Source organism: Lepus europaeus, chromosome 7 (assembly GCF_033115175.1).
Source record: "Lepus europaeus isolate LE1 chromosome 7, mLepTim1.pri, whole genome shotgun sequence".
Classification (NCBI taxonomy): Eukaryota; Metazoa; Chordata; class Mammalia; order Lagomorpha; family Leporidae; genus Lepus; species Lepus europaeus.
The window spans coordinates 56140930-56167447 of NC_084833.1; the positions used below are offsets into that span (position 1 = coordinate 56140930).

At 44.7% G+C, this 26518-nt stretch overlaps 1 protein-coding gene across 1 annotated transcript; it reads left to right on the forward strand.

Annotated features, from left to right (window-relative positions):
• The first annotated feature begins 2967 nt into the window (after positions 1–2967).
• TMEM9B (TMEM9 domain family member B) lies at positions 2968–23082 on the forward strand. The gene is made up of 5 exons (XM_062196536.1): positions 2968–3169; positions 6082–6173; positions 10660–10768; positions 16028–16162; positions 21911–23082. The coding sequence occupies exons 1-5, from the start codon at positions 3065–3067 to the stop codon at positions 22064–22066; spliced, it is 597 nt and encodes a 198-aa protein (XP_062052520.1). The 5' UTR covers positions 2968–3064; the 3' UTR covers positions 22067–23082.
• The last annotated feature ends 3436 nt before the right edge of the window (positions 23083–26518 follow it).

Below are 26518 nucleotides of genomic sequence, written 5' to 3' on the forward strand. Positions count from 1 at the left end.
AACTGGCAAGGCCACAGTCACAGATCTGTCCCAGATCCATAAATTGTCACTTCTGCTTCCTAACCTGTGACTGCCACACTTAAAATTAGAAATAGTTCCCCTTCTTTTCCTAACCACCACCACCATCACCCCAACACACACACTGGGGAATTTTTTTTCAAGCCTCACAAAGAAATAAAAGGACCTAGGCCAGGTGGGAGGGGCCTAAGAGGAATGGAACAGGAAAACAGGAAAGCAAGGAAAAGGGTGGGTACTAAGGCCACAAAAACACATAAACAGAACAACTCCAATGAACCCTAATCCTCTGAGACCCTAGGCCAGAAATCTTTCCTCCCTTGCCTACTATGGTGGCCCCAGATCCTACCATTTGCATCTCTTGGGCATCTCAGCAGAACTGAGTAAGGATTCAAGTAGCTATAGGTACCTGATACTTTTCTTTGGCCAGAGGAACCTTTCCCATTCTTCTTTTTCCTTTCTCTGATCCCTCTAAGTATTTATCTTTTTTTTTTAAATTTATTATTTACTTGAGAGGCAGAGTTACAGACATAGAGAGGGAGAGATAGAGAGGTCTTCCATCTGCTGATTCACTCCCCAAATGGCTGCAACAGCCGGAGCTGGGCCAGGAGCTTCTTCCAGGTCTCCTACATGGGTGCAGGGGCCCAAGGACTTGAGTCATCTTCTACTGCTTCCCAGGCCATAGCAGAGAGCTACATCATAGTGGAACAGGTGCCCATAAGGGATGCTGGCACTGCAGGCGGATGCTTAACTTACTACGCCACAGCGCAGGTCCCAGGCGTTATCATCTTGATCTCAGTATCCATGTGCAAAGATAATAAGACAAGGTCCCCATCTCACCGAGCTCACAATATTTTGGTGGAGGTTGGGAGTATAAAGGCAGATAAGAAAACATAATTTTACTGTAATGGGGTAAGTTAGGAAAGAGATGTGCACAAACACAGAAAGGAGTGCACTTAAGTCAGGGCAGGCTGTGTGGTTCAGCAGACCCCTGACCTAAAGGAAAGTAAGAGTTGCCCAGATATGGGCAGGGCAGAACAAACGGAACTAGCCCCACCGCTTCTACAAAGTCACCGGAAGTTGTATTCCAGTTTTGACAGACGGCTGCCTCTCCAAGCCCTGTGTTCTTGCTAGGTCAGTTCCTGTGACTCCTCTCCTTACCTTGGCCACAACCTTGAACCTTCATTTAGGCTCCAGTCAGGTACCCATCCTTCCAGTCATAATCTACTCATGGCAACATCAGTCTCTATCCTAGAATGGCATTGTCCAATATAAATAGAAAATATTTTGGTAACCACACTTTAGTAAAAAAGTAGGTAAAGTTAACATATTTAGCCCAGTACAAAATATTTAACCATATTAATATCTTAAAATCTGAGATGTTCTATTTGGTTTTAATGCTAAATCTTTGAAATCCAGTATATTTTATACTTACAGCATGTCTCAAATGTTCAGTCACTACATGCAGCCAGTGGCTACTGTACTGGACAGTGTACTTACTGTTCTCCATTAAGCAGAGGTGTTACAGTGTATGTCCTCTAAGCCTCTGCACCCCAGTCAAGGCCATGAGAACAGTTCTGGAGACAGCTATGAGGTTTCAGCCAAAGCATGAGCATTCTCTTTAGACGCCAGACCTAAACAACCCTAAAACAATCCCAAACTTGCTTCTGAATAAGCTTATACAATCAGATCCGAGGTGCCTCACTGATTGTGTAAGCTGATTCAGGGTGTTTAAGTTTGACCCAGGGTGTGTCTTCATTGTCTTGGGTCAGCAGAACACCCATTGACGTCAAAATTCACCAGTGACAGCATCTTCCCAGGGCAACCTGGTGACAGGACAGCCAGCACTGAACTGGCCCTGGTTGGGGATGGGTATTTAGGACTGAAAGGAGCTAAATATATCTGATGCAATATCAGACACTCTTGTGTTAATTCTAGCCTGGCATCCATAGGAATCACGTGGGAGAAAAAATCTAGAAACTTCTGTTAATGAAAACATTTACACAATCTAGGAAAAGATAACTTTTACAATCTGTTTAGAGAAGGAAGCACAAGCATTCCGTCTGAGATCTTGAAATCCAGAGAGGCACAGAGAAGGCGTGTAATTTGCCCAAGGTCGTTCAGCAAAACCCTAAGAGTTTTGACGAACCCTGTATCCTTCCCGCCGACTTCACGGTCTCCACTAACTACAACAAATATTTTAGGGGAAGACACTGTGCCATCTCCAGGGTGCCCCTAATGCTCCCGCGGAGGACGACCCACGCGGGGTCAGCCGCCGCGAACACACTTGCCTCACCCGAGTCCCCATCCCCTGGAGGTCGGGGAGGAGGATACTGCGGGCGGTTCTTTCGCCAACTGCACTCCGTCCGGAGCCCGGCCTGGGCCAGCCCAGCAGCGCCGCTGTGGCCTCCTTTCCAGCTGCCGCCAGGACCCAGGCGGCCAGTGTCCATCCGGAGGCCTGCGGAGAGCCGCACCTGAAGGCGGCACACTGCGACTGCAGGAAGCCGGACAGGGGCTGTGTCCGGTCGGCGCGCGGGCTGCAGGTCAGCGCCTAAAGTGATGGGGACGGCCCCCGACCCCCTGACCGGGGGTGGGCTTATGCGAAAACAGATGGCTCGGCCAGTCCCGGCCCCGTCTGCACGGACTGGGCCACCCTGCCTGCCGTTCCAGGGCCACCCTGCCTGGCACATCCGGGCCGCCGGGATCTCAAACACACGGCTCAGGCCTCGCATGGGCTGCACCTGACAGCCGGAGCTGGCACTAGCTTCCGCAGAGCCCAGGCTGTCACCCCAGAACAGCCCCACTCTGCCCGGCGGCCGCGCTAGGCCGGGCCGAGCGCCGGGACCGCGCAGCCTGCGGACCGTCCGCACACGGAACCGTTTCCGGGGCGGATGCTTTTTGCTGCTGACCCGGCGCGGCCGGTGACGCCAAGGCCCAGACGGAAGTGTGGGCGGCGGAGCCGGAGCCGGAGCCGGATCCCCAGCGTGAGCCCTAGCCGGGAGCCGGTCTCGGGGGCTCCGGGCTGTGGGGACGGCTGGGCCTGGCAGCGATGGCGACTCTGTGGGGCGGCCTCCTTCGTCTCGGCTCCATGCTCAGCCTGTCCTGCCTGGCGCTCTCCTTGCTGCTCCTGGTGCAGCTGTCAGACGCCGCCAAGGTGAGTCCCGCCCAGCCTTCGCTCTGACAGGAGCTCCTCCCCTGCTCCGGCCTTGCGGAAGCTGCCCCTGCCGACCTGCTCGCCGCCCGTGGGTTCCTCTCCGACCCTGACAGCTGGGCCCCTGGCTTCAGCCCCCGCAACACCGCACCTGCCGGCTGCCTGGGAGCTCGCTCGCCCTGAGCCCGGGCAGCCTGGCCGCCCCCGCGCCCAGCCCGTGCCCACAGCCTGGACAGCAGCTCCTTCGTCACTTCCCTTCTTAGCCCCGACAGCACCCACCTCACCCGTCCCAGCCTTTGCAACTCAGAGGGCCTTTCGTTCTCCACCCTGAAGCTCTGACCACCTCCTCCCCCCGCCCCCCCCCCACTCCCCAAGGCAAGGACCGAGGGAGCCCCCCATCTCCCAGGAGTCCTCCTCATTAGGGACTAACTCGTCTCTCATCTCACCCCCGAACAGATTCCCTTCCCGGGTGGAAACTTGCCCCTCCTGGCAACCTCCCTTCCCGATAGGGTCGCTCACTTCCTAGGCTCACCCAACCCCCTCGGGACCTCTTGGCCACTTTTCTGCCTTTTCTTGACTGCCTGATACTTTAGTGGGTAAAAGAGGACCCAGACTGCGGAAGAGGTGAGGTGATCTCCCTGGTTGCGTTTCTCCGCCCCTCTAGTACCCCCATGCCGCTGGGTGCCCCTGCTCCCCGGACCTGCCCTGGCCCTGCACTCTTTAATGAGCTACCCATTATCGGGGAAAACAGAAGGGATTCACACTAGCGTGGTGGGAAAACAGAATGACATTGCAGTTTTCGGAAAAAAAAAAAAAAAAAACAAACTAGGAGCTTTCATCTATAATGGTTTTAAATACAGGGACTGGAAAAAGGAAATGACAGGAAGCAGATGTTTGTGATCAGGGACTGTGAAAGCTTCCCTACCTCCCACTAGAAGCAGCAACAGCAGCAAGTCTCCTGGCACCCTCTGCGTAGCTCCCCTCATCGCTTGATGTAACGTATGGCGACCGTGTATTTATGTGTTCTCGTTATGGGCAGGAACCCTGGCTTGTGCTCATCTGAGCCCACCTCATTGAACACAACAAGTTCCGGTACAGAGCAGATGCTTATCAATAAGCAGTCGCTGAATACGTTTATGGACAGCTCTGCCAGGGGGATCTGTGGGTGCCAGGGCCTGGTGCTCAGGGGATAGTAGATTTCCCTTTGCTAAGGAAGAGTCTGCTACTCTTTCTCTACCCAGATACTTGGTCACTCTTCTGTCTCTTTAAAACTTTTTCTTAGAACTTGTGCTGTCAGCTGGTTCCCTGGGAAGCACAGACCAAACTGATCTCAGCTAGAATGGAACTACTTCCTGTATGTACTTCCTTTCCGGTTGGAGCTGGGTGCCTCCAACGCTTCATCCCTTTTATAGGACTCTGGCCCAGCTCTTTTGTCAGTGTCACTGCCCTTCCACCCAGGAGTGGCAGGATGGTATGGAGGAGAACTGTGACTTTCTGTGAATAATTGTTAGTTTGCTCCTTCCCCATCCTTTTGAAATCAGCGTTCTTATATGCAGGCACAACTGTCTACTCTGTGTGTTTCTAACGGCAGGTACTTGTTGAGAATATGAACACAATTGGATTGCCATATGACCATAACTGGCTAATAAGTCACAGATCCTGTACTAGGTATTATTTCAAAATAATTTTATGTGCTATACAGTGATTCATGAGCATTACCATGAAGGACTTGTGAGTTTTGAAATTTTGTCTCTCAAAATTAAAGGTTTTTAGGCCGGCGCCATGGCTCAACAGGCTAATCCTCCGCCTTGCGGCGCCGGCACACTGGGTTCTAGTCCCAGTCGGGGCACCGGATTCTGTCCTGGTTGCCCCTCTTCCAGGCCAGCTCTCTGCTGTGGCCTGGGAGTGCAGTGGAGGATGGCCCAAGTGCTTGGGCCCTGCACCCCGTGGGAGACCAGGAGAAGCACCTGGCTCCTGGCTTCGGATCAGCGCGGTGTGCCGGCTGCAGCGGCCATTGGAGGGTGAACCAACGGCAAAGGAAGACCTTTCTCTCTGTCTCTCTCTCTCTCTCACTGTCCACTCTGCCTGTCAAAAAATAAAAATAAAGTTTTTTTTTAAGATTCATTTATTTATTTTTTTGACAGGCAGAGTGGATGATGAGAGAGAGAGACAGAGAGAAAGGTCTTCCTTTGCTGTTGGTTCACCCTCCAACGGCCGCCGCAGCCAGTACACCGCGCTGATCCGAAGCCAGGAGCCAGGTGCTTCTCCTGGTCTCCCATGCGGGTGCAGGGCCCAAGGACTTGGGCCATCCTCCACTGCACTCCCGGGCCACAGCAGAGAGCTGGCCTGGAAGAGGGGCAACCTGGACAGAATCCGGCACCCCAACCGGGACTAGAACCCAGGGTGCCGATGCCACAGGCGGAGGATTAGCCTATTGAGCCACGGTGCCAGCTTTAAGATTTATTTTATTTATTTGAGTTACAAAGAATGGTAGAGACAGAGAGAGAGGTCTTCCATCTGCTGGTTCACTCCCCAGATGGCTGCAACGGCTGGAGCTGCGCCAATCCGAAGCCAGGAGCCAGGAGCCTCCTCCAGGTCTCCCACGTGGGTGCAGGGGTCCAAGGACTTGGGCCTTCTTCTACTGCTATCCCAGGCCATAACAGAGAGCCGGATCAGAAGTGGAGCAGCCGGGACTAGAACTGGTGCCCGTATGGGATGCCGGTGCTTCAGGCTAGGGCTTTAACCTGCTGCGCCACAGCGCCGGCCCCCAAAATTAAAATTTTAAATGAATGGTTTTAGAACATTTGGCCAGAGGTGTTTAGTAAAATGTGTGTGCGGTGCAGTTTGTGTTTTATTTTTTAAATGTTGATGGTAAGTTGTGAACAAGCTGTGCTAAGTTTCCATTTTGGTTACAGAATTTCGAGGATGTTCGATGTAAATGTATCTGTCCTCCCTATAAGGAGAATTCTGGGCATATTTATAACAAGAACATATCCCAGAAAGACTGGTAAGTATTCTAGTTATTGAATTATCTGTCAAGGTTTTTTTCTTTGCTTATTGTTGTTAGTACAGAATGTTCCTCTCATGTATAATTTTCTTTCGAAGTATTTCTTTTTAAGCAAAAATGCCCACTTCTATTTGCATTTGAAAGTCCCAGCAGAGCCCTGAGTGCATCATTCCAGCTTAAAGGAGTCCTGCAGCTAAAACACTAAGACCCGGGATTCACATGGGGATGAGGCTGAGTCTGTGGCGCCTGAACCACCATAGTTACTTTAAATTTCTCCCTCATGCTCTTCAGTAAGGGGTTAAGAAGCCTCCTTTCTCTGCATTATAATTTTTACAATTTACAGGTTTGGGTCAAATATTGCGAAGTATGAGAGGCTATGTTTAAAAGTGACAGAGGCTCAGCAAGGAATGGGAGTGAGCTGTGTATGGGACTATCAGAGTTTCCCATTTGGTGAGTGTGAATGGGCTATAGGTGTGCCCTCAGGAAATCAAGCAGGCCTGGCACCCCTGGGGTCCTGACTGACTAGCAGCCAGCAGCCTTCTCTGTTTGTCCCAGTGGGCCTAACAAATTAATTTATTAATTTATAGTATTTATTTGGAGGCAGAGACAGAGAGATGAATCTTCCAACCTCTGGCTCACTCCCTGCACGCCCCTAATAGCCAGGGCTGGAGCAGGCTGGGAGCTGGAAACTCAATCTGGGTCTCCCCTGTGGTGTGGGTGGCAGGCACTCAACTACTGCAGCCATCACCTGTTGCCTCTCACTGTGCATATGAGCAGGAGGCTGACAGAGCTGGGACTCGAGCCCAGGCGCACCACTAGGCAATGTGGTTGTCCCAGCAATGGCTTACCTGCTGCACCAAATACTCTCGCCCATGTTCCCTGTGAAGTGGTTTCATAGTACAAAGTGATTTGGCTATATTCATACAGGTTATACAGCAGCTAGTTACTTTATACAATACAAGAAAGTTAATTTATACAAGTTTACTTCTATAAATTTTCCAAATATATTCTACTCCCATAGACAGTTTATTCTGTTATCAGCAATAGAACATGATGCCTATGTGGCAAATGAACTCATTCTTCAAGTGTTTAAGCACTGATCTTCTCACTAACATTTTGTTATCCCAGGTTTAGACAGAATCATATGTCGTCCATCCCTGGTTACTGGTTGTAATAGGGAGCTCTGGAAAGAAAGAGTTGCAAACAAAGCGTGTATGGGTCCTGCTCGCCCTCCGGCTCTTCCCTGCCTCCTTCCTGCAGCTTCCCGTTTACTGGGAATGGGTTCCCAGCTGACTCTGAAATGTTTTACCCGCCTTTGGATGGGCAGACAGGTTATGATCAACTGGGATGTTGGGACTTTCCAGGCCTCAAATATTTGTCAATCTCCACATGCGTTTTTTTTTTTTTTTAAGGTTTATTTTAAAGGCAGAGTTATAGAGGGAGAGAAAGAAAAAAAGGCAGAGAGAATGAATGAATATCTTCCTTCTGTTGGTTCACTCCCCAAATGGCTAGAGCTGGGCCAGACTGAGCCAGGAGCTTCTTCTGGGTCTCCATGTGGGTACAGGGGCCCAAGGACTTGGGCCATCTGCTGCTGCTTTCCCCAGGCACATTAGAAAGGAGCTGGGTCAGAAGTGGAGGCAGCTGGGACTCGAACCGGCATCCAGCATTGCACGTGGCAGCTTTACCCGCTATGCCACAACACTATCCCCACAACGCAGGTGTATTTTTATCTTCTGTTTTCTAGTCTCTCATTTTGTCCAGTTGTTAGCTTTAATTCTTCATTGATTTACACTGGCCAACTTAGAATTTAAGAAAAGTTAGAGGGGCCGGTGCTGTGGTGCAGTGGGTTAAAACCCTGACCTGAAGCTCCAGCATCCCATATGGGCACCGGTTCCTGGCTGCTCCTCTTCTAATCCAGCCCTCTGCTGTGGCCTGGGAAAGCAGTAGAAGATGGTACAAGTCCTTGGGCCCCTGCACCCACGTGGGAGACCTGGAAGAAGCTCCTGGCTCCTGGCTTTGGATCGGCACAGCTCATCGTTGCGGCCAGCTCGGGAGTGAACCAGCGGATGGAAGACCTCTCTCTCTGTCTCTACCATTCTCTGTAACTCTATCTTTCAAATAAATAAATAAAATAGATCTAAAAAAAAAAAAAAAAAAAAAAGGAAGAGTAACCTGCTTTTTATTAAAAAAAAAAAAGAGTACTCGGGTTTCTGTTTGGGGTGTAGTTTAAAGATGTTAATGCCTTCCTTTGGCACTAGAGGGAGCCATTGCCTAGTTCCCACGGTAGTCTAATTCAGTCTAGTTCTGTTTATGAGTAGCCAACCAGAAGGAACCTTCCTGCTTCTTCAGCCCTTCACAACTTTTGCACAGTGCTGGATATTTTTTTGTGCCTGAAATGTCTTGTCCTTCAAAATAAATACTCAGTACTTACCCAGCACTTAAATTTCCAGGTAATTCTTTGGTTTTGTTGCTAGGCTCCTGTAACTGAGATGAGAAGCTAAACAGGAAACAAGTCTCACTTTCCTGGGGTGCAGAGAGATAAAGGCAGCTGACCTAGGAGGTGAAAGACCTGGATTCTGGTCCTTTTTCAGTTACTGATTCACTCTGTGACCTTGTGCAGGTGACCTCTCTGGGTGTTGGGCTGGATGACCTCCCTGATTCCGAGGTAGATAAGCCCCTGCTAGGGGGTTTAGCTGCCTCTGCCCACTTTATTCCTGCATGTAGCTGCATACATGCCTGGTCTTCCCTATGTTCGCAGTAGATACCACACATTTTTACCATGTGTCTCATGTGGCCTTATCCTTGTTTGAAATACTACCAATTGAGATATAATTTTCCTTACTATCTTTGTGAAAATTGAGTTTGTTAAGGATACCTGAGATGTCATCACTCATACCTTTTGAATTTTCCTTCTAATGCCACAGTTCAGAGCTAGCAGAGCACACACAAAAAAAGTGCTTTTTTGGGGGGCAAAGAGAAGCCTAGAGCCAGGTGCTTCCTAGAAGAATGGGCCCTATAGGGAGGCTACTGTGGTAGAATTAAACCATAAATAGACTGGATATCAAGGGGCAGGGTGGATAAACAATATATTTTTAAATGTATTTATTTATTTGAAAGTCAGAGTTAGAGAGGGGGAGAGGCAGAGACAGAGACAAAAGAGAGAGGTCTTGCATCTACTGGTTCACTCCCCAAATGGCCTCAATGGCCAGGGCTGGGCCAGGCCAAAGCCAGAAGCTTCATCTGGGTCTCTCATGTGGGTGCAGGGGCCCAAGCACTTGGAGCATCTTCCGCTGCTTTCCCAGGCTCATTAGCAGCGAGCTGGATTAGAAGTGAAGCAGCCAGGACTTGAACCGGCTCCTATATGGGATGCCCGTGCTGCAGGCAGCAGCTTTACCTGCTGTGCCACAGTGCCGGCCCTGATAAACAATCTCTTACAATAACAGAAGCACTCATCTTTTTATCTTTTTTAAAATATATTTTTATCTTATTTTATACATTTTCTCATGGTAATTACTTTTCATTTTAAAATGTTACCAATCCTTGTCCTTGCTTTTTCAAATAGAATGGAATTTTGCTCATTAAGGAAAGTGGGTTTTTTCTTAGTGTGGCTTTTAGTGTTCAATTTTCAGAATTTCAGAATTTACTACTTTGTTTAATGTGATAAACAATTCATAAGCTACACTGTGACAGAAATGATATTAGTTAATTCACAAAGGAAATAATCTTATATTTGAACAGTGTCCCATGTACCACAGTTTTGTTTGGTAACAGCATCATTTGTAACTTTTTTAAAAAAGATTTATTTATTTAAAGATTTATTTATTTATTTATATTAAAGGCAGAGAAACAGAGGGAGGAGAGAGAGAGCGATCTTCCATCCGCTGGTTCACTCCCCAAATAGCCACAATGGCCAGGATTGGGCCAGGCCGAAGCCAGGAGCCAGGAGCTTCTTCCAGGTCCATGTGGGTGCAGGGGCCCAAATACTTGGGCCATCTTCTACTGCTTTCTTAGGCACATTAGCTGGGAGCTGGACTGGAAGTGAGCAGCCGGGAGGTGGAGCAGCTGGGACTCGATTTATTTATTTATTATTTGAAAGAGTTACAGAGAGGCAAAGGCAGAGAGGTCTTCCATCTGCTGGTTCATTCCCCAGATGGCCGCAACGGCCGGAGCTGTGCCGATCCAAAGCCAGGCGCCAGGAGCCTCCTCTAGGTCTCCCACACAGGTGCAGGGGCCCAAGCACAGAGCTGGATCAGAAGAGGAGCAACCAGGACTCAAGCTTACTGTGCCACAGAGCCGGCCTCTAAGAAATCTTAACAAAGTGCTAACACCGAGAGAGGAAATGATCTCACTTTGTATTTGATTATTTGTTCTTTATATTCTTCCACTGGGTAAGTTCAGTGATTATTCTGGACTTTAGGAAGGTTTTGATCAATTCAAATAGAAAATACAGCCAGGCTTAAGTAATATTTTGTCTTTGTGTTTTCAGTGATTGCCTTCATGTTGTGGAGCCCATGCCTGTGCGGGGGCCTGACGTAGAAGCCTACTGTCTACGCTGTGAATGTAAATATGAGGAAAGAAGCTCTGTTACAATCAAGGTAAAAAATATATATATAGCTTTTCCTTTCCTGGGTGATCTCTGGACCCCTACCCCAAAAGGAATATTGGGCCGGGCCTGCAGTGTGCTTCATTGAGATGCTTTGTGGGTTAGGACTTGTTAGATAGATACGTGAAAAGGCACAGCAGTGCCCTGTGTGTCATCAGGATACTGCAGGAGAATATCCCGGCTTCTCTGTGGGCCACGTGTACCAAGGCTTCTGAGAATAGCCTCCTCGCCCTCCAACACTTTGAAAAAAATTAGATAAATAATAACTGCTCTAAAACATCACCTGTGGATTTTTGAGATTCCCTTTCTTTATTTCCTGGAAGAAATATAAAGTAGATAACTCTAACCACCATTTGGAGCTCTAATTGTTTCATTACTTTATTATGGTGCTTGATTCTTCTCCCTGATCTTTCTATATGGTATTTTCCGTTCCTTTTCCTTACAAATGGGAAATCTGGGATGGTCAGTTATAACAAAGATTTCTTTTTCTTTTTTGTAGAGATTGACTTTTTTTTTTTTTTTTTTAAGATTTATTTATGGGGGCCGGCGCCGTGGCTGAACAGGCTAATCCTCTGTCTTGCGGCGCCGGCACACCAGGTTTTAGTCCCGGTGGGGGCGCCGGATTCTATCCCGGTTGCCCCTCTTCCAGGCCAGCTCTCTGCTATGGCCCGGGAAGGCAGTGGAGGATGGCCCAAGTCCTTGGGCCCTGCACCCACATGGGAGACCAGGAGAAGCACCTGGCTCCTGGCTTCAGATCAGCGAGATGCGGCGGCCATTGGAGGGTGAACCAGCGGCAAAAAGGAAGACCTTTCTCTCTGTCTCTCTCTCTCACTATCCACTCTGCCTGTCAAAAAAAAGATTTATTTATGGGGCCAGAGCTGTGGCATAGCAGGTAAAGCCGCTGCCTGAAGTGCCAGCATCCCATGTGGGCGCCAGTTCGAGTCCCGGCTGCTCCACTTCTGATCCAGCTCTCTGCTATGGTCTGGGAAAGCAGTGGAAGATGGCCCCCCAAGTCCTTGGGCCCCTGCACCCATGTGGGAGACCCGGAGGAAGCTCCTGGCTCCTGGCTTCGGACTTGGTGCAGCTCTGGCTGTTGTGGCCATCAGGGGAGTGAGCCAGCGAATAGAATACCTCTCTTTCTCTCTCTCTCTCTCTCCCTGCCTCTGCCTCTCTCTAACTCTGCCTTTCAAATAAATAAATAAATCTTAAAAAATAATATTTATTTATTTGAAAAACAGAATTACAGAAATGCAGAGGCAGAGAGAGAAAGGTATCTTTCATCTGCTGGTTAACTCCCCAAATGGTTACAATGGTCAGGACTGAGCCAAGCCAAAGCCAGGAGCTTTTTCTGGGTCTCCTACATGGGTACTTTTCCATCTGAGTCTCCCATCTTCTGCTGCTTTCCCAGGAACATTAGTTTGGAGCTGGATTGGAAATGGGGCAGCCAGGACTCGAACCAGCACCCATATGGGATGCCAGCACTACAGGTGGCGGCTTTACTCGCAACGCCACAGCACTGACCCTCACTGTAGTTTTAAATTTTTTTTAAGTTTATTTTTACTTACTTGAAAGGCAGACTGACAGAGAGGGAGAAAGAGAAATTTTCCATCTGCTGGTTCACTTCCCAAATGCCTGCAACAGCCAGGGCAAGGCCACATCAAAGCCAGGAGCCAGAAACTCCACGCAGGTCTCCTACTTAGTTAGGTGACGATGATGCCGGTATTTAAGCCATCACCTTCTGCCTCCTAGGATGTGCATTAGGAAACTGTATCAGCAGTGGAGCCAGGACTTGATCCTAGGCACTCCAACAGGGCACGCAGGCATCCCGAGCATGGCTTAACCTGCTGTGCCACAACACATACCCGTAAACTTTTTTAAAACATTTATTTATTTATTTAAGGGAGAGAGGGGGCAGAGAGCTTGCATCTGTATTGCCCAAATGCCTGTAATGGCCAGGCTAGATCAGGCCAAAGCTGGGAGCCAAGAACTCAGTCCAGGTCTCCTGTGTGTGTGGCAGGGACCCTACTACTTGAACCTCCACATGCTGCCTCCCAGGGTGTACACTAGCAGGAAGCTGGAAGCAACAGCAGAGCCAGGACCAGAACCCCAGCACTCCAAAATGGGAGGTGGGAATCCCAACTAGCATCCCAACTGCTATGCCGGATATCTGCTCCTGTACTTTTTTTTTTTTTAAGATTTATTTATTTGAAAGGCAGAGCAAGAGAGATTTTTTAAGACTTGAAAAATATTTTGTTTAGTTCTAGCCATCTAAATGAGACTAATTCTTAATGGGAGGAAAGGAATCCTAATAGGAACTGACAGAAAAGTTTATTCAAAAACATTCAGGTTTGAGGAACTAACATCAAATCAGCTTGATCATTAAATTTTATACAAACTTTAAAAGATAATTTTTTTTTCTTTTTTTTCTTTTTTTTTTTTTTGACAGGCAGAGTGGACAGTGAGAGAGAGAGAGACAGAGAGAAAGGTCTTCCTTTGCCGTTGGTTCACCCTCTAATGGCCGCCGCGGTAGCGCGCTGCGGCCGGCGCACCGCGCTGATCCGATGGCAGGAGCCAGGTGCTTATCCTGGTCTCCCATGGGGTGCAGGGCCCAAACACTTGGGCCATCCTCCACTGCACTCCCTGGCCACAGCAGAGAGCTGGCCTGGAAGAGGGGCAACCGGGATAGAATCCGGCTCCCCGACCGGGACTAGAACCCGGTGTGCCGGCGCCGCAAGGCGGAGGATTAGCCTGTTGAGCCACGGCGCCGGCCAAAAGATAATTTTAAATAAAAGTGTCTTGCTGGCACCGTGGCTTAACAGGCTAATCCTCTGTCTTGCAGTGCTGGCACACTGGGTTCTAGTCCCGGTGGGGGCGCCGGATTCTATCCTGGTTGCCCCTCTTCCAGGCCAGCTCTCTGCTATGGCCCGGGAAGGCAGTGGAGGATGGCCCAAGTCCTTGGGCCCTGCACCCACATGGGAGACCAGGAGAAGCACCTGGCTCCTGGCTTCGGATCAGCAAGATGCGCCGGCTGCAGCGGCCATTGGAGGGTGAACCAGCGGCAAAAAGGAAGACCTTTCTCTCTCTCTCTCTCACTATCCACTCTGCCTGTCAAAAAATAAATAAATAAATAAATAAATAAATAAAAGTGTCTTAACTACTCACATATAACCCAGGTTGAAATCAAATCTTAAGGAGAAGCTTTGACCTGATGTAATTATAAATAGGCAGATAATCAGCATATTTAGAATTGTTTAATTCTATAAATTTACATATCTTGGAGTTTTTAAATAAGATTAATGCTACTTGTGTAACACAGCATTCATACAGATATTTTTCTAACATAAATGAGAATAATTTGATGATATTTGTATTTTATGAGTAATGTAAAAAGTAAACCATGGCACACAATTTAATACCAAATCAGATAACACACAGGCCTGTGTTCCTGATTTTGTCTTCCCCCTTTTCTGTTCTTTCCTTCTCTTTCTCCTCCATCTCCTCCTCCCCCTTAAAACAACTTTTTTTGCTTTTTTTAAAAAGATTTTTATTATTTATTTTATTTGAGAGGTAGGGTTACAGACAATGAGAGGGAAAGAAGGAGAAAGGTCTCCCTTCCCTTGGTTCACTCCCCAAATGGCCACAATGGCTGGAGCTGCGCCAATCCGAAGCCAGGAGCCAGGCACTTCTTCCCGGTCTCCCATGCGGATACAGGGGCCCAAGGACTTGGGCCATCTTCTACTGCTTTCCCAGGCCATAGCAGAGAGCTGGATTGAAAGTGGAGCAGCCAGGACTAGAACCGGAGCCCATATGAGATGCTGGCACTGCAAGCAGAGGATTAAGCTACTGTGCCATGGCGCTGGTCCCTTAAAACAGCTTTTTAACAGCTTTTTAAAACATTCCCATCTCTCATGCCCATTTATGGTTAATTCTGATTCCAACACCCAGCCCCACCCAGACAATCACTCTTCTAATTTCTGTCTGTATATATCCGAACAGTTCGTATAAATGGAATCATGTAAGATATGGTCTCTTGTGACTGGTATCTTTCAGTAAGTATAATGTTGATGTTTGTTTAAGTTTTAGTATGTATCAATACTTCATTCTATTTTATTGCTGAATAGTATTGTAATATGTGACTACCCATTCATCAATTGATAGGTGTTCGGATTACTTCCAGCTTTTTAAATTATGAATAATACTGTCATGAATATCTGCATATATGTATTTATATGGATTTATGTCTTCCTTCCTCTTGGGTAAATTCCATACTGTGGCAATTTTCTGTTTTACTTTTTAAGAGACTGCTAGATTGTTTCCCAGAGTGGTTATACCAATTTACCTTCCTATTAGCAGTGATGAGGGTTCATTTCTGCACAGCCTTGCTAACACTTGGCATTGTATGTCTGTTTTATTATAGCCATTCCAGTGATGTATCACACTGAACTTTTTTTTTTTTTTTTGAAGATTTATTTATTTATTTTGAGAAAGAGAAAGATAGCGAGAGATCTTCCATCCACTGGTTCACTTCCCAGATAGTGGCTAGACCAGGCCAAAGCCAGGAGCCAGAAGCCAGGAGCTTCTTCCAGGTCACCCACATGGGTGGTAGGGACCCAAACACTCGGGCTAGTCTCCACTACTTTTCCCAGGCTATCAACAGGGAGCTGGATCAGAAGTGGAGCAGCTGGGACACAGGCCGGCTCCCATTTGGGGTGCTGGTATCGAAGGTTATGGCTTTACCCACTACGCCACAACACCAGTCCCTGTACTTTTTGTTAGTAGACAAACTAATATCCCCAGAAAATTTCTGGCTAAAAAAAGTATTTTTGTGTATCTAGATTGATGTAAAAGGATACCTTGTTGAAATTGATGTGAACTACATTTTCTGTTATGGTTCCTTTAAGGTGTTTTAGCAGCAGTGAATGTAGGATGCTATGTTCACTTTAAAAAAAAAAAAAAAAAAAAAACTGCTGCTGTGCCAGCAATGGTGACAAACGATTAGCAGTAAGTGAGGATGAAATTTTGAAGACTTGAAAACAAATGCTTTCTTTCCTCCCTCTCTCTCTCATTTTTTTTTTTTTTAATAATACTTTGGTAAAGGGTTGGGTTTGTTTCTTAAATCAGAATCTGGTTTGTGTAGACGTCCTGGATGCGTAGCAGATGTATTAGTCTTCACTGTGGCTTTACTGTTATTCCACAAAATTCTGATCCCTTGGCTTGAACAGAGATATGACTTGTTTTCGATTTCCTTCAGGTTACCATTATAATTTATTTGTCCATTTTGGGCCTTCTGCTTCTGTACATGGTCTATCTGACTCTGGTTGAGCCCATGCTGAAGAGGCGCCTCTTTGGACACTCACAGTTGATCCAGAGCGATGATGACGTTGGGGTGAGTTCTCAGCGTGCGCTAGCTGCCCAGGGCCAGTCTCTGTCATCTCGGGCACAAGTGAAAACAATCGCATGTGTGTGTGCTGAGGTGCGGGAGCAGATCCTCAGCTAGAGAAGCCAATTCCAGTTCTCACTGTGAGCTCCATCTTTTTCTCTGTGAGGAGACTGTTCCCACAAAGCTGTAAGCATGGTGGTTTTAACTGGTGATCCCTGGGAAAGGGGCGGCAAGAGGCCTTGCCCTGTTTACATTGAGAAAAGCGTCTGGGACGGTTTTCTCCCCTTGTTCCTGCCTGAAACACCTCTCCTGTCGGTAGCACCAGAAATTTGAGGAGAAGCTTTAATGAAAGGAAGCGTGGAGACCAGTATACTTTTTTCTTAGTGAACTACAGCTTGATAATCTGCTGATTGTTTTATCTTGCCTTTTTTCCTCCTGCCTAAGAGATACTTTTTTTTCCCTTTCATTATGAGAAAAATGAAAATGTTAGTTTAGATACTGTTCTTGACTTTAAAACATGTTTATATTTGTACTTGTAGTTGGTGTAATCAGTGTATTAATATTTTTGTAGTCTCCATTTCGTTTTCACATTTCATCATTCTGGACTATGTTGAGAAACTGACATAGCCCACAAACTTGTTTTTCATTGTAGCTTAGAGAATTACATTGTTTTATCATTGTCTTGTTTAGGATTGTTTCTGGATTTCCACTGTTTCATTATTATATATAATTTTTTTTTAGAAATTATGCTTTTTTATAAAAAGGTTTATTTGTTTATTTGAAAGGCAGAGTTACAGAGAAAGAAGGAAAGATAGACAGATTTTCCATCTGCTGGTTCCATCTGTTGGTGCCTGCAATGGCTGGGCATAAGCCAGGCCAAGCTAGGCATCAGTTTCATGTGGGTCTCTGATGTGGGTCTAGGGGTTCAAGCACTTGAGCCATCTTCTGCGTCTTTCCCAGGTGCGTTAGCAGGGGGCTGGATCAGAAGTAGAGCAGCTGGAACTCGACCTGGTACCAATATAGGATGCTGGCATTGCAGATGGCAGCTTAACCCAGTGTACTACAATGCCAGCCCCATAGAAATGATATTCTGTTTTGAATAATTTCATTGAGTTACATTCCTTAAAGTAGATAAGATTCAGTGTGGTTTCAAGAATCAGTGCCAGAGCCAGCACTGTGGAGTAACAGGTAAAGCCACCGCCTGCAGTGCCAGTATCCCATATGGGTACCAGTTCAAGTCCCGGCTGCTCCACTTCCGATCACCTCCTTTCTACTGCACCTGGGGAGACAGCAGAGTATGGCCTGGGCCCCTGCACCTATGTGGGAGACCTGGAAGAAGCTCCAGGCTCCTGACTTCAGACTGGCTCAGCTCTGGTCATTATGACCATTTGGGAAGTGAACCAGAGGATGGGAGATTGATCTCTCTCTCTCTCTCTCTCTCACCCACCCTCGCCCTCTTTCTAATAAATAAGTCTTAAAAAAAAAATCAATTCCAAAAGCCAAACCCAGCATGAGCTCTTGCCAACCACTTCAGAAGCCCCTTTTCTCTGGAAAGGCTTGGGGACCTATCAGTAAAAGATGGGAGAGGGGATCCTATCTGGATGGCTCAGGTGATAACTATAAAAACCTGGATTTTGATCAACACATAGTCTCATGAATATCAGTTATGAATACTTCACTGAACAAGATCTTAATGTTTTTGGTCAAGAATTTTCATAGAAATACCTGTTTGACTCTTTCCCGCATTGCCGCTTATATTAATTCAGCCAATACATATTGAGTTAGCTTTTTTGTTCCTGGTACTATACTGGGTACTAGAAATAAAGGGAAGAATAAAACAAAGACAAGCTTTTAATAGAAATGACTGACAGTGGTGTGTTTCCCTTTTATTTTTAATCATATAAGAAACATTTATTCTAGAAGAATTCTTGGAGGAGACTGATAGACTGAGAGAGAAGTTAAGGTGAGAGATCAGATGTGGTCCAAACTACTTCGATGAGGCTGAAGTGGAGAGAGCTAGAAGGACGGGTTTGTGTCACAGAAGCAGTAGAGTCTCAAGTGCTGCTTCCCTGTTCATTTTCATCCACATGTTCAGGTTTTTTAAACTTGATGCCAGAGACATTTAAAAGGTTAGGTAATTGTTGGGGGTTGCGGGGAGATGTCCTGTTCATTGTAAGATTATGAGAGTTCTTAAAAATTTGTGGAAAATGCATCTTATGAAAAAACTATGCATGGATTTCAAAATTTCCTGCAACAAAACAAACTCGTCTTCATTCCATTTTTCCATGAAATTTTATTTCCATGAAAATTTATTTAACAGTACCCCTGACCTCTGTCCACTAGGTGCTGGCAGCACAGTCCTGCCAAGCCTCCCCCATTCTCACCCACATCCCAGTCGTGCCAATCAGAATTGTCCACAGACATTGCTAGCTGTCCCTGGGAGGTAAAACTGCCCCCAGCTGAACTGTATTGATAAATGAAAGATGCCACGGCCACTGAAGCCATTTTTGTTATATGCGCTTGGGTTGAAAGTCTGACTTTACCACATACTTTACAGCATTAGGTATCTGCTCTTGATGTCAGAAATAGCATTTATATAATGTATGTGGAACATAAAATAACAGACGCTCAAATGTGTAGACAGGTGCATGTGGGTCAGGCCCCGAATTGGTGAAGGCAGGTGCTCAGTAGCTGTTCTGCCTGCCAGTGATTTACTCTGCCTGTGCATTGAGCTGCGAGAGACCTGGCTCACCATTTTTTGGCCTTTTGGCTAAGATCACATGAGAAGCCTGATTCTTGGGTATCTGTTAACTGGTTGTGGTGAGAGAGAGATTTTTCTGACCAGAGATGTGAGTTTATGTTAATAACTTCATATGAAAATAAATTAAATTTAAATTCCTAATATATGTGAGTTCCTCTACTACATATGTACTTAAATTTTTTTTGTTAAATTCCTAAATTTAATTTTTCTATTTGTATTCAGTGTAGAGAATTTTAAATCAAATTAAGTTAGTACAAATAGTTAAAAAGCTCACTGCAAGTAGTCACAATATTTACTGTATCATATATCCATGACACATCATCACTGTTATCAAAGCATTACATTAAAACATGTTTTGTATTTATTGTAATTTTATCAGGTGTAAAAAGAACAAACATATAAAAAGGGCAAATCTCTTTGCATTCCTCCAGCATCCTTGACCATGAGCAACTAGTTCCATCTTGTTCTAATAGGTGTAGAACAGACCAAAAGGATTAACTGGTTTGTTTAGGCTTTTGAGTTTGTTCCTTAAGAGGATTTTTCTCTCATTACCTCAGAAGTAGGTAACAGAACTATGAAACTGAGAGGTGCCCTGCTGATAAAGTACATCCCTCTTCCCAGTCTTGTTTATGTCAAAACAAACCAATGGTAATAATGTTTTATATACAAGTCCATTGTGGCACCATATTCATATAGTGTCATTTTAATCTTCCTGAATAAAACCTGTGTGTTGAGAAGCTATGACATCAAGTCAAGGTTAGGCAAAGTTTTGTTTGTGCTAAATGACCTTGGGCTGGTTTATTTCCTTATGGAAAATCAAGGAATTTTAAACTTTAAGCGTCCTCTTTCCTTACCTTCTTTCACGTATCTTTGAAACATTTTGGACTTTATGGAATTGTCTTTATTATTTTCGTTTGTAAGTTTAAAAATATTTAGTCTTTGCACTAAGCCATTACCTAAATCGAGTGAAAAGGGAATTTTGGTAAAGAAGGTGAGTGATTCTTCATAGAAAGCTGTTTGAACGACAGCACTGTGGCACAGTGGGTTAAGGCGCTGCCTGGGACGCCTGCATCCCATACTTATGAATGCCTGCTTCAAGTTACTGCTGTTCCATGCTTCTGATCCAGTATTCCTGCTAATGCGCCTGGGAGGTAGCAGATAATGGCCCCAGTAGTTGGATTCCTGCCATCCATGTGGAGACCTAGGTGGATTCCCTACTCCTGACTTCGGCCTGACCTAGCCTAGCCCTTCCTGTTGCAGGCTTTTGGGAGTGAGCCAGCAGATGGAAGATCTCTTTCTTTTGTGTCTCTCCATCTCTCTTTGTCACTCTGTCTTTCAAATAATAAATAAATCTTTAAAAGAAGAAGATAAGTTCTTTGGAAATGGAAATATTATATATTTTGTTGTTAAAACAAAACAGGTATTATAATACCGTCTAGTTGTAGTGGCTTATATAGTTATGAGATTATGCATAGCTTTCCACAAACGTGCTGACTCCTGTCTTGCATATATAGTAGGGCTTTTTAAGACATGCACAGTAAAACAATGTTGATTTTTTTTTTTTTTTTTGTCCCCTAGAGGCAAAGTTTAGTTTAAGAGAGTTGACTTATGATTTGGATCTTGCGTTAGAACATTCGAAAGCTTTGCTAACATAGGGTTCTGGAAAAAGGGATCAAGGAAAAAGCAAACAAAAGCAATAAATTATTATTGAATGCTATTTGTCATGTAGACAGCTGTGTTTGTATCTCATTCATAAATAGATTAGCATGGTGGTTTCCTGTGTAATGACTACAAACATCCAGTTGCATTGGTTTATTTTGACCGAGATAGGTTGGCTTCCCACACAGATACCTGAGTAACCCTTCAGTGGCCTCTTTCCTAAGGCAGCAGCTGACATGGAAGGCACTAGGCGCTCCGCAATGAAAGATTCAAGTCTCTGTCAACAGAAACTGAAGTAAAGAATTCCTTACTATGGTTGGTGCTGAAGGGTAATTGTAGCACTTGAGCTGTCTCTTTTCATTACAGACTGGGGAAGGGAGGAAATGAGAAAACTTGGAATCTGGTCCATTTAGTGTTTGTATTGAGGGTATAGGAAGAGATTAAACCAATTAATAAAAGACCCTGGCAACTCGTCTTCCAGGGTGAATGTGGTCCCTACCTGGCAAGTAAACAATTCTAATATATTGAGAGTCAGGAAATTAAAAGAAGTTTCCTCTGTCACAGATTAGCTGTATAGTATTGAGTAAAGTCAGCCGAATCTCTACTTTCCATATCTGTAACATGGAGGTGTTAAAGTGACAATAGATGTTCTTCCCCCTGCTAGTCAGGGGAGCCTTCTTTTTTTTTTTTTTTTTTTTCCAAGTTGTATTTATTCAAAATGCAGAGTTGCAGACAGCAAGAGAGAGAGAATGAATGAATCTTCTGTTTGCTAATTTACTACCCAAATGTCCACAATAGCCAGAGCTGGGCCAGGCTGAAGCCAGGAACCTGACATCTAGGTCTCCCATGTGGGTAGCAGGGACCCAAATACTAGGGCCATCTTCCGCTGCTTTCCCAGGCACGTTAGCAGGGAGCTGGATCAGAAGTGGAGCAGCCCCAAACTTGAATCATTGCTCATATAGAATGCAGGTGTTGCAGGCAGAGGCTTAATCTGCAGTGCCACAGCGCCGGCCCCGAGGGAAGACTTCTTTTTAGCCCGAGTGACCACTGTCTTTGTCTTGGTCTCTGCTTCTTAATGGAAACATCTTTAGAAATGATGACCCATGGGAACACTTCACAAATACCTCCGATCACTTGTTTCCTGAACCACCTATTTCCATATTTCAGTTCATCTACTTCTGATAGTTGAGTATCCAGGAACGCTTAGTCAGGCACACACTCTGCTGTTTGAAAGTCCACCTGTTCCTATCTCTGTGGCTGGCCAAGTGCTGTTTGGTGTGTGTGTTTTACACTGATCTAACCATCTCTGATGTTCTCCATCCCTGGACTTTCAGGATCACCAGCCTTTTGCAAATGCCCATGATGTGCTGGCACGCTCCCGCAGTCGAGCCAATGTTCTGAACAAGGTAGAATACGCCCAGCAGCGTTGGAAACTTCAAGTTCAAGAGCAACGAAAATCTGTTTTTGACCGACATGTTGTCCTCAGCTAATTGGATTTTGAATTCAAGGTGACTGGAAACAAACAAGACAGACAACTGGAAAGAACTAACTGAATTTTCCTGGATTTTGTTTTAATACCCTGTTTGATCTCATCAACTCTTGCTGAAGACTCAAAATTGGAAGCAAAAACATGCTTGGTATTTTTTTTTCTTGTCAATGTATTAATAGAGACATTTTTAAAAGCACACACCTCAAAGTCAGCCAATAAACCTTTTACTACTTGTGACTTTTACTAATAAAAATAAACTTTCCTGGTAATTATCTTGAAGTCCTTTAACCTTGAACAAGCCCTCTCTTTTTCACTACACAGTTTTAACTTGGTTTTCAAGAGAATTTTTAGGGGTTTTTGTTTTGTTTTGTTTTGTTGTTGTTGGGGGGTGGTTTTGTTGTTGTTTTTCAGGAGAAGGGAGGGATGTGTGGGAACTGCTTCATGATGCTTTTCTCGAGTTACTTCACTAAACGAACTTTTGTAAATAGTCCTTACCTTCTGTTTTCCAGTCTCATTTCTGTTTTGCCATGCAGCCAGCCTCATCAGAGCGCTGACTTACTCAACTGACTTTTGCACTGACTGCATTATCTAGGTAGCTGGCTGGCCTGTGACTGCACCTCATGTAAACTGGGTCTGAAATGCCTGGCGGCTCTTCACAAAGTGCAGATTTTCCTCATGTACTGTGATGTCTGGTGCAGTGCATCCTGGACTGGCTGTTTGCTAGTTTACCCTAATGACTGAACAGAGTCTTGATGTGTGTGGTCTTCCTCATCTTCAAGTATCTTTAAGGACAAATCCTAAGGACTTGGACACTTGCGATAAAGAAGTTTTCTTTTAAACTCAAGCCTCCTTGGATTAATGACATACACATTATTTGCTGGCGATTCTGGTCATGAGAAGCAGCTGTGAACTGGGATTGGGTGCCTTTCTCTAAAGGGTATAATAGTTATTTGAGAACTGACTTTTGCTTCCTATACCTTTGTTGGAATGTAATAATAAAATAATTTTTGAAATACCTATCAGTGTATTCATGTCTGCTAACTTTTTCCTCCTCTCTCTTTTGCTGATGGTAAGGTTTGATGACACAAAGACATCTCTACCGTGTTTGTGAGACTGCTGTTTTACATTAATCATAAAACATTGATACTAAATGTGTGTGCAAGAGCAGAGAGAGAATGTATGAATTCTTAGAAGGGTCTCTGAAAGTATACAAGTTTCACTTTGATAAATTAAGAGACTTGAAATTCTTAAATTTAAAAATTCTTGGCAGACATTAAAATTAAATTACTTTAAATGAATAAGGATGAGATCTTAAGAGCTATTAATAGGCATTTTTGATTAGTAAAATTTTTTTAGCATTTATAAATTTATTGTAAAATTGATTTTTGTTAGTATCACAGATACATGAGACTAGTTTAACATTTTAAAATAATGTAATCCTTCATACCTAAAGAAGAAAAACCACATGATTGGACTGATAAATGGAGAAAAAAACATTTCACAAAATCCAATACCTGCTCATAACAAAAACTCTCAGCAAACCAGGAAGAAGGCGAATGTCCTCAACTGGATAAAGACATCTACAAAGAAACCTGCAGCTAACAGTACCTTTAATGCTAAGAAACTAGAAACTCCCACAGGTGAAGAACAAAGCAAGGATACCCTCTCTCAGCACTTATTTCCTACATTATATAGGAAGTGCTGGTGTACGCAATCAGTGAAGAAAAGGAAATTTAAGGTATAAAGATTGGGAAGGAAGAAATAAAACTTTATAGATGAATTAATTGTGTAAAAAACCCAAAAGAATAGACCAAAAGAAATTTCTCAAATAAGAAGTGATCACAGTAAAGTTTCAGGAAACAAGATTAATATACAAAAGTCAATTTTTTCCTATATATCAGCAATGAACAAGTAGAATTTGAAATTAAAAACAATACCATCTGTATTAGCAGCCCCCCTCCAAATGAAGTACTTTAGTATAAATACTTAGATAAAATAGGTACAAGATCTACTCAAGGAAATCTACATGACTGATTAAAGAAATTGAAAAGCTAGATGAAGAGATTTCCTATGATCATGGATAGTGGGGCTCAACACTTAAAATATCAGTCCTTCCCAACTTGATTTACAGATTAACCATCCTCATCAAAATCTCAAAGTTATTTTGTGGATATTGACAAACTAATTCCAAAGGATATATGGAAAGGCCAAAGACCCAGAATGGTCACCATGACGTTAAAGGGGAAAAACAGGCCGGCGCCGTGGCTCAACAGGCTAATCCTCCGCCTTGCGGCGCCGGCACACCGGGTTCTAGTCCCGGTCGGGGCACTGATTCTGTCCCGGTTGCCCCTCTTCCAGGCCAGCTCTCTGCTGTGGCCAGGGAGTGCAGTGGAGGATGGCCCAAGTGTTTGGGCTCTGCACCCCATGGGAGACCAGGATAAGCACCTGGCTCCTGCCATTGGAACAGCGCGGTGCGCCGGCCGCAGCGCGCTACCGCGGCGGCCATTAGAGGGTGAACCAACGGCAAAGGAAGACCTTTCTCTCTGTCTCTCTCTCTCTCACTGTCCACTCTGCCTGTCAAAAATAAAAAAAAAAAAAAAAAAGGGGGAAAAACAAAGTCAGAGAGCTGATGTTACTCAACTTTGACATTTACAATAAGCCAACAGTAATTAAGGTCGTGTGATGTTGTCAAAAGAATAGACAAATAGGAACCAGTGTTGTGGCATTGCAGGTAAAGCCACTGCCTGCAATGCCAGCATCCCATGTGGGCACAGGTTCTTGTCCTAGCTGCTCCACTTCTGATCCAGGACCCTGCTAATAGCCTGGGAAAAGCAGTGGAAAATGGCCCATGTATTTGGGCCCCTGGCATGCATGTGGAAGATCTGGATGAAGCTGTTGGCTTTGGTCTCGCACAGCCCTGGCTGGCGCGGCCATCTGGGGAGTGAACCAGTGGTTGGAAGACTCTCTCCCTCTGTAACCCTGACTCTCAAATAAATAAATCCAGGTGTTTTTTTTAAATAGATATATCAATGGAACAGAACAGAGCTCAGAAATGGACCCACATAAATACTGTCAACTCATCTTAGACAAAGGAGCAAAAGGAATACATTGGAGAAAAGGAAATTTTTTCAACAAATGGTGCTGGAGCAATTCAACATTGATATGCCAAAAAAAATACCTGGACACAGACTTTATACTCTTGGCAAAAGTTAACTCAAATTGAATCATAGGCAGAAATATAAAATGCAAACCTATGCAATTTCTAGATGAGAATGTAAGAGAAAATTTAAATTATGATGAATTTTTAGATACCATACCAAAAACACAATCCTAAAAAAAAAATCATTGTTGAGATGGAAAAATTTAAAACTTTTACAAAAGATTATCAAAAGAATGAGATCAGCCACAGACTAGGTGAAACTATTTGCAAAAGACGGATCTGATAAAGGATTGTTATCCAAAATATATAGAAAACACTTAAAAATGGACAAAAGTCCTGAACAGGCACATTACCAAAGATACACTGATGGCAGATATGCCTATGAAAAGATGTTCCACATCACGTGTCATTAAGGAAATGCAAATTAAAACAATAATGAAATGTCATTATATGCCTATTAAAATGCCCCAAATCCAGAACACTGACAACATTAAATGCTCATGAGGGTGTAGAACTCTCCCTGATTTATGCTGATGGGAATGCAAAATGGTATAGCAATTTGACAGCTTCCAACAAAACTAAACACGGTTTTACTATATGACCCAGCAGTCAGTCTCCCTGGTAATTACCCAAATAAGCTGAAGTCATATGTCCATGCAAAAACTTGCATGTGGATGTTTGTAGCAGCTTTAGTCAGAATTGCCAAAACTTGGAAGCAACCAGGATAACCCTTCAGTAGGTGAATGGATAACTTGTGATACATTCACACAATAAAACATTCCTCAGCATTAAAAATTAGCTTTCAAGGCATGAAAAGACATGGGGGGAAACTTAAATGCATACTACCATATGAAAGAAGCCAATCTGAAAAGGCTACATACTATGTGAGTCCAATGATATGGCTTCTGGAAAAAGCAAATCCTTGGAGATGGTGAAAAGATCAACAGTTGCTGGGGTTAGGGAGGAGAAGGCAGAGGCAGAGCACAGAGCTGTTCAGGGGCTGTGAAACTTCTGTATGAAACTAGAAAGGCAGGTATGTGTCATACACTTGTCACATCCACAGAATGCCAATGTGTAACACCAAGAGTGACTCCTAACCTAAACTATGGGCTTTGGGTGGCAATGATATGACAATGTGGATTGGTCAAGTTGTTGGAAGAGGCTGTGCATGTGCAGGGGCAGGCAGTTTATAGGAACTCTGTGCATTTTGCTCAGGAGAAAAATGGGGGCTAAAAAAAAAAAAAAAGACCTAAGTTCACATTGACCTTCAAAGTTTGGGCTTTAATCTCAATC

What these genes read in the sequence shown, in the direction of transcription:
- TMEM9B (XM_062196536.1), top strand. Translation starts at nt 3,065, where the DNA reads ATGGCGACTCTGTGGGGCGGCCTCCTTCGTCTCGGCTCCATGCTCAGC. An exon ending in AACATATCCCAGAAAGACTG is followed by an intron (nt 6,174 to 10,659) that starts GTAAGTATTCTA and finishes TTGTGTTTTCAG; the next exon opens with TGATTGCCTTCATGTTGTGG. An exon ending in AGAGCGATGATGACGTTGGG is followed by an intron (nt 16,163 to 21,910) that starts GTGAGTTCTCAG and finishes CTGGACTTTCAG; the next exon opens with GATCACCAGCCTTTTGCAAA.